Raw genomic sequence first — 7,849 nt, 5'->3', positions numbered from 1 at the left:
ATTTGAATGTTTTACACCCAGATGTATTTTTTAAACTAGTGAATAATATGGCCGTTAATGAATGAAACTAAACTGTTGGTACATATACACTGCCGCTCATCTAAATAGGTTCACATTTTAGTTCATCTTACTTTTAGCCTGTCTTGGAATTTTATGCAATGGCACATCTTTTTATGTATGTAACGAGAGAACATCTTTATGCGCTTAGTTTAGGAGAAAAAAAATTGTCTTGGGGCCTACCGTTCTTCTCACGCGGTAGCTAGACCAAATCTAGTCATAAAAACAAGCATATTTTTTGGCTCATCTGAATAGGTTCAAAAGCAAAAATGTTAATAAATGATGAGTTGCATCGGTCAGTTGGAGTCAAAATTGTGTCTGCCAATAAATCTGATTGCTTATAACCTGCAAGGACTAAAACGGGTCGCGAAAAATCTTTAGGCGCGGAAAAAATGGGTAAAATAAAAGATGTCTTTGAATTAGGCCGAAACCAACGATGCATTGGGACAAAAACAAACGCAAGTTAAAATTTAGTAAGCAGTTCTTTGCGCAATATCCAAGGGTGTAGAAACAACATTAAAAGTCGAAGTAACTCAGTCGCAACATTGGGCGATAGATGTGCAATCATCAGAACAGCATGACTTCACGCTAAAAATAAAGCTGAAAACCGGTATAAAATGCAGTTTAACGACGGCAAAACGGGTTGTCAGAATTGGTAAACATTTGAGAAGAACAAAACTTCGCAAAAATTACCACTTTACGAACCACGAAAAGAAACTCGCCTACAATTAAAAAAAAAAAAACATTTCGTGAAAGTCGAATTTGCAAATGGTGATTTTTCAAAGGAAAAAAATGAATTAAGTTGACCCTGAGGGCTAAATTCCTATTTTTATGACCTTCGTAGAGAGAAGGATTATTTTAAGTTGTCTGCATAACTGTGAAGGCAGTGTCATAAAGTGCAAAGCTATTTCCTTCTACAAAACTTTCGATCTGCAATTTCTAACACAGTTTTTTTTAATATTGGAGGCGAGTTTCTTTTCGTGGTTTGTAAAGTGCTAATTTTTGCGAAGATTTGTTGTTCTCAAATGCTTACCACTGCTGACAACCCGTTTTGCCGTCGTTAAATTGCATTCTATACCGGTTTTCAGCTTTATTTTTAGCGCGAAGTCATACTATTCTGATCATTGCACATCTATCGGCCCATGTTGTGGCTGAGTTACATTGACTTTTAATGTTGTTTCTATATCCTTGGATATTGCGCAAATAACTGCATACTAAATTTTAACTTGTGGTTTGTTTTTTTCCCCAATGCATCGTTGATTTCGGCCTAGTTCAAAGATTTCTTTTATTTTCCCCATTTTTCCCGCGCTTAAAGATTTTTCCCGACCCGTTTTTGTCCTTACAGGTTAAAAACAATCAGATTTATTGACAGGCACAATTTTGAGTCCAACTGACCCTTGCAACTCATCATTTATTAACATTTTTGCCTATGAACCTATTCAGATGAGCCAAAAAATATGCTTGTTTTTATGACTAGATTTGGTCTAGCTACCGCGTGAGAAGAACGGTAGGCCCCAAGACAATTTTTTTTCTCCTAAACTAAGCGCATAAAGATGTTCTCTCGTTACATACATAAAAAAGATGTGCCATTGCATAAAATTCCAAGACAGGCTAAAAGTAAGATGAACTAAAATGTGAACCTATTCAGATGAGCGGCAGTGTATGTTTTTATTTTCTTTTTGAAAATTTTGTGATATTTTTTTCATATACATTAAACAAATTTTTATTTGAAAAGTCTTAAAAATTTTAACATCTTGAACTCTAAGAGCAAGTTATTATTTTTTAATATTTGCAATAAAAACAGTTTATTTTTCAGTTATTTTTAGCAATTGTTTGTTGTTGTTTACCATGCAAAACTTTACTGAGCTACATTCACGGTTACAATAAAGCAGCACGTAAATAGAAGGGTGATACAGGAGGATACAGGTCCGGTCGAGGCAAGAAAAAATTCGTATGGAGACGGAGAGGTGCTTTTCCCCCTTCCGTTTAGCCGGGAGGGACAATTATCTTAAAAATTGGCTTAATTTGGAAAACAAAATTATAAATCAACGGTTACGCATACAATAACGCGCTGTATCTTTTTGTAAACAAAAAAACTAGTCTTTTATCTGGTTTTTAAATAAAGCTGTTTAATGACACAGTTTTTGAAAAATAAATTTTCAAAATCAAAATTTTGAGAAAAAAAAATTCGAACTAATTTTTTCAAAATTTTATGTAATTAAGTACCAATTTAGTTTTCGAAATTCCATGATCTTATTCGTTTTTAAACAAATGCAGAAAACCGTACGCAAAAATGTCTTCTCGTTTTTAAGAAATTATTAAAAACCAAAACTTGTGTAAATTAATTTATGAATGAGGATGTGGTTGTACATTCTGACATAATATGGTTTACAATGTTGGATAATATAAAGAAAGTATAAGAGTAAGCTGATATGAAAATACTTCATATGACTTAATCGAAATATAATTGAGAAGAAAAAAATACATTTCCAAACAAATAACATTTCCAAAAAAACTAGAACACGATTGACTCAGCTGGTATTGCCATTTTCAAAGGAGAACCCCTGGGAATAGGTATGGTAGGTATAGAAATGCTTAAAAACAGCACCAACGAAGTGCCGTCCATTATAATCTTTGAACAACAACATCTTCAAGGTGCTACCACCAAGTTAGAGTTACAGTAGTTTTATGGAAGCCAATTCGATCATCAAACTCCTTTATTCCATTTGCATGTGTTGCTTAGTCTAGTAATTTTTCATTTAATTTGAAAAACTTTTTCAGTCACACTTTTGTATTGAACCCGGCGAGTTCAGAGGCAGTCCGTAGATTGCAATTTGGTTGCAAACTCGACCAAGAGATAAGAGAGACGGGAGATGAGACTATTTTGTTAAAAACTGTATCCGATTAAAATAATATAATTATCAATGCAGTAGAAACAAAAATTTATATTCAATCTGATTTATTGCATTATAGTTCAAATAATATAAACAAGTTTTGTACCTATTCTTTATACAAAATATTAATTAGCATCAATTATTTTTGAAGGTGGAATGTATAAGGGAGCACTTTCCGCTGGTGTATACGAAGAAGAAGTAATAAGTTTTCTTCTTTCCGTCACTCCAAACATACCAGACTCACGGGAGCTAATTTTCTTTTCAATAACTTTGTCAAAAAATCTAGCCAACTTTACAGAATCTGTTGTGCCAGCTGCCAAACTGCGAGTGTTTCTACAATTGAGCCAAATTTCTTCAGCTCCACATTGTTCAGCTGTAAAAATTGTAAATCATGTTTTTGAAGAATTTTTATCTATTTTATTCAACCTACCAATTCCACCAGATTTAGGTAGCATCTTTGGTTGCCTTTTCTCATCTACCAAATCAAGTTTAGTTCCAACGACCAAGATTGGAATTTGTGTTGATCCAAAGAATTGTTCCGGATCGAATAGTGTTGAATCTGAAGCTAGTGAGGCAGTGTTATTGCCTTTTGCAGTATCTTTTCCATCTTTATTTAAAATTTCATAAAGCCATTCTTTGAGATTTTCATGACTTTTACGATTGGTCAAATCATGAACTAAAATAATTCCATGAGTTGGATTGTAAAATACTCCCCTAGAGTTTTTGTGATTTAATGAACCTCCAATGTCGAAGAGTTCAATAAAAAATGTATTCTGCTGTGGAGTTCCTTCTTTGTATTCGTGTAGTTTCACTTCGATGGAACAGCCAACTGTCCATCCGGGCTGGGTTAGTGATTCGTTATGGGCAATTAGATGGGTAAGGCAGGTTTTTCCAACGCCTTTCAAAGGAATATTGATTAAAAAGAAAGAATAATTAAATTTGCATAATTTTACCTGAATCTCCCACAAGAAGGATTCGCACTTTGTCGATATTTTTCGCCATAATTTTTTAATGCGAAGCGGATAAATTTTTATTTCTAGTTTATCTTTGATTTGGTTTTTGCCTTCGTCTTTTCTGTTTACGTTTTTTTTGATCAGCTGATTTTGACATTTTATATTTAAGGAGGCACCACAATAATTAGGCTAGTTCAGATTGTTTTCAGTTTTAATATTTTGGATACGTTCACTGAGTTCTCCGTACATTGGGAGCTTCAGCATAGAAAAATATAATAATTTAGAGATTGTGCAATTCCAAATTTGGTGCTATAAAGGCACTTGTTTCTTTAATTTCGATGAGCACATTTCATTCATGGTATAAGAAGACAAGGTAATATCATTAGCGTTTTCATTTTCGTTCTCTTCTGTGCATCTGCGCAAAATTTGCAAATGGCGTTCTAAGTTTATGACGTTTGATTTGTCAAAGTCAAAAGCAACAACAGACAGACAAACAACAACAATTTCAATGGGGCAGCTGTCAAAAACTTAGGAAGCCATCTTGTTTTCTTTCATCTGACAACTGACAGTTCTCGTTACTGACTACCTGTACATGAATTATTTAAATAATGAACAATAACGATGACTCTAACTTATTGATTTCAGTTAAATTAATTATAATAAATTAAAAAATAAAAACACCATTTAATTTGAGTCAACTAAATTTACTTATTTGAATGCATTTCGACCGATGTATAGGTCATCATCAGCAACACGACGAAAACACGAAAAGTCGTGTTGCTGATGATGACCGATACATCGGGCGAAATGCATTCAAATAAATAAATTTAGTTGACGCAAATTAAATGGTGTTTTTATTTTTAAATTTATTATAATTAATTTAACTAAAATCAACTCTATCTGCACATGGTACTACCTTGTTTTTTTTTATACCATGCACTTCATTATCGTTTGGTGCATGCATCAAACAATAGGGGTGTATTCATGCAACGGTGTAAACTCTTGGTAAACCTGGCAAAATAGTAAATATGGTGAACAAGCAGGTCTAACCCACATAAAATTTTGACACATTTACCACTCGCAAACAAAAATTGCAAAAACCAATCGCGAAGCAGAAAAAAGTTTTGCCCTCGGGGAATCTATTTTGAGGTGTGAAAATACAAAATTCTCGCGAAAATTGTAACAGGCTGATTTTTGGTTAACAGGTTTGTATTGGGGTGGTTTATAATCAATTTGGTAGTCCCATTAAAAAAAAAAAATTATTTAAAAAACCGACGTTTTAGATAAAATGTTTTACAAACTTGTATTTTACAAATAAATGCATATCAAAAATCAGCCTGTTACAATTTTGTTCCTTTCTTTGACTATTTTTCGACTATTCCTACTCGGTAGGGTAGAGTTGCCTAATTTCGGCCGTCTCCAGTTTCCGGCCACCTTTCGGAAAGTCTTTATAACTAGTGATATAGTGGGGTTTATTCCAAATTTTTGCTCTTATGCAAAGAGCATAAGAGGACAGCATAAGACCCCAAAATTTGGACCCTTGTGTGATATTTCTGATATGTTTTAATTATTTCTTATACCAATACCCAAGCCTTGACCTAGTAAATTAAAAAAACCTATAGTTATATCTTATCAATATGATAAACTTAACCTGAATTTTCAAACACAGCAATTCCTACTGTATATAATCAATTATGTGGGTTCTTGATAAATGTCCTTTCCGTTTACTTCTGCTTCATTTCATTATTTCAAACGAAAGGTTGACACAAATATACGTTAGTTTGTGATGCTTTGAAAATATTTGTTTTTCATTAAAAGAGGGATAGAAAGGAAACTACATTTAAATGGACCTATTTGAGATTCTAATCATTGTAAGACAATTTTTTTTCTGAATATTTTGTCTTTCATTTACTAAACATTCATAGCCATTTAAACATGGGAAGGTATCAAAATATTTATATTGCCAACCAAAATCCGCAGTAGATTGATTATATTGAAAAGAATATTTGGGTTTTCATTGGCCTGTTCACTATGAAGCCATATCTTTAAAACAAAACTTGTCAAGGTTAACCCTTTGCCAAAAAAACATGAATTTTAAAAATTCCTCGAGTAAGATATCAGAAGATAGGTCTCTTCAAATTTTATTTATATACTGGAAATTAAACTTTTTTGGAGGTATGGTTGCTGAGTTACTTACATCTAAACATTTTTGTGTTACATTCGGAGGTATCTGTGACCAAACTCGAAACAAGTTTTTGTTCACATGTGAGTTCACAGTTAACAGGTTAGGAAAAAAATTAAGTTAAACATCCCCTGTCGAACAAAAACCACGAAAAAATTCTATAACGAAATTTAATTTTTTGATGCAAAAAAAAAGAAAAAATAAATATTTTGAAATGATGTAAGTTATTGTATTTTAAATTTTAAACACAAAAAAATAAAATCGCTTAACAACACACCATGTTTGCTGTTTCGAAAGAACTTGGTCCATGATGCATGGTATAGTGCCATGCATCATGCGGAAACGTAAAAATTGTCGATTTTTTTTTTTTCATTTTTTAGCTTTAAACTTCTGTAAGGTATTATAATTTTGGAAAAAAAAATATCCAGAGAAGAAGAGAATCAACTTAATTTGAAAATACATCTTTTTAGCCAAGTTTACATAAACCGTGTTATACTGGTACTCAGTATTTTACTGAGTAAACATTTTATGCTATAAAAATCAACAAACTATTACTTTTATTTTTATTGTCGATCGCTATTTTTTTTTTGTTGAAGGGTCAAAAATGTATAAGTTTAAAAAAAAATTCTCTGTAATAAAAACTTTTGTTTATCCTTAGCAATCATTTGTTGTTGTTTTCCGTTCAAAATTTTACTAAGCTAAGTACCTGCTGAGTTACGATCGTCTATCAAGTAAATTTAATTATTTGAATAAAAATATCTTTTGATTTTAACACATTTTTTATACAAAAGCCAAAGAGTAATAAAAAAAAGTAAAAATTAATTTTTTCATAGAAAATACATTATAAAAAAAGTCAATATAAAATGTTTATATATATATATAAATAAAAAATAATTCACTAACCAAACTTCAAAGAAACTCTTGGTTTTCCAGAGGAGAAATGGTAAAAGTTAACTTTATGCCACACGGAATTGAAGGAGTTAGTAATTGTTCACTTTCGATGAATTTGGAGGAAAATTTTTAAAATTAATTTTTTTTTGTGGAAAGAGAAAGATACCCTCGGATTTTTTTCTAAAAAAAAAAATTGTTTGTAATTTTTTAAACTTAATGCCTAATAGTCAAAATTGTAAGAAATTCGATGAATATTTAAAAAAAAATTGAATGTACACTTTTTTTGATGCAAAATATTTTTGATTGCAATCATTTTGTTTTAATGCAAATATTTTTTGTTGCAATAGGTAAATATTTTTTATTTCAAATGCAAAATTGTGCTACTCTGAAAATTCTTTATTTTCAACTATGCCAGTGTTGGACAGTATGCTGTTCCTTGGACAGTAGTTGTATAAACCTTCTTAACTTTCTTGTTGAAACCTTCTTGCTAAAATTAACACTTATTCAAAGTACTAAAGTACCTAAAGTTCTTTTTCGCTATATTACGAAACCAAAAACTTCTATAAATTAAATTTGCTTGTATTAAAATAAAAAAAGAGTATTTTCTAGATAGCACGCCTACACCTACTAAACTAAGTTCACTGCCTACCAAATAGGAAATAATCTACCATCTGATCACACCAAACGAATTGTTCGCAAAACAATTCCAATTATCTTGGAAATGCAAAGAAAATAACCAGAACTAACGTGGTAGACTTCTAACTACTATAATTCGGAATTTGAAAGTAAGAGTCTGTCTGCACGTGCCGCATTGACTTCGACAATATAATAAATACATATATATTTATATTTCTATATGTATGTATGTATAA

The 7,849-nt window shown here is 31.5% G+C and overlaps 1 protein-coding gene across 1 annotated transcript; it reads right to left on the bottom strand.

The window, feature by feature from the left end:
* Positions 1-2,999: 2,999 nt before the first annotated feature.
* On the bottom strand, positions 3,000-4,088 carry LOC129910780 (rab-like protein 3). The gene is made up of 3 exons (XM_055988319.1): positions 3,905-4,088; positions 3,382-3,849; positions 3,000-3,324 (listed from the first exon to the last, which is right to left on the bottom strand). The coding sequence occupies exons 1-3, from the start codon at positions 3,951-3,953 to the stop codon at positions 3,077-3,079; spliced, it is 765 nt and encodes a 254-aa protein (XP_055844294.1). The 5' UTR covers positions 3,954-4,088; the 3' UTR covers positions 3,000-3,076.
* Between the last annotated feature and the right edge of the window lie 3,761 nt (positions 4,089-7,849).

This window comes from Episyrphus balteatus, chromosome 2, assembly GCF_945859705.1.
Source record: "Episyrphus balteatus chromosome 2, idEpiBalt1.1, whole genome shotgun sequence".
In the NCBI taxonomy this organism is placed as follows: domain Eukaryota; kingdom Metazoa; phylum Arthropoda; class Insecta; order Diptera; family Syrphidae; genus Episyrphus; species Episyrphus balteatus.
The sequence above is the reverse complement of the archived record's forward strand: the minus strand, read 5'-3'. Positions and strand labels throughout refer to the sequence as shown.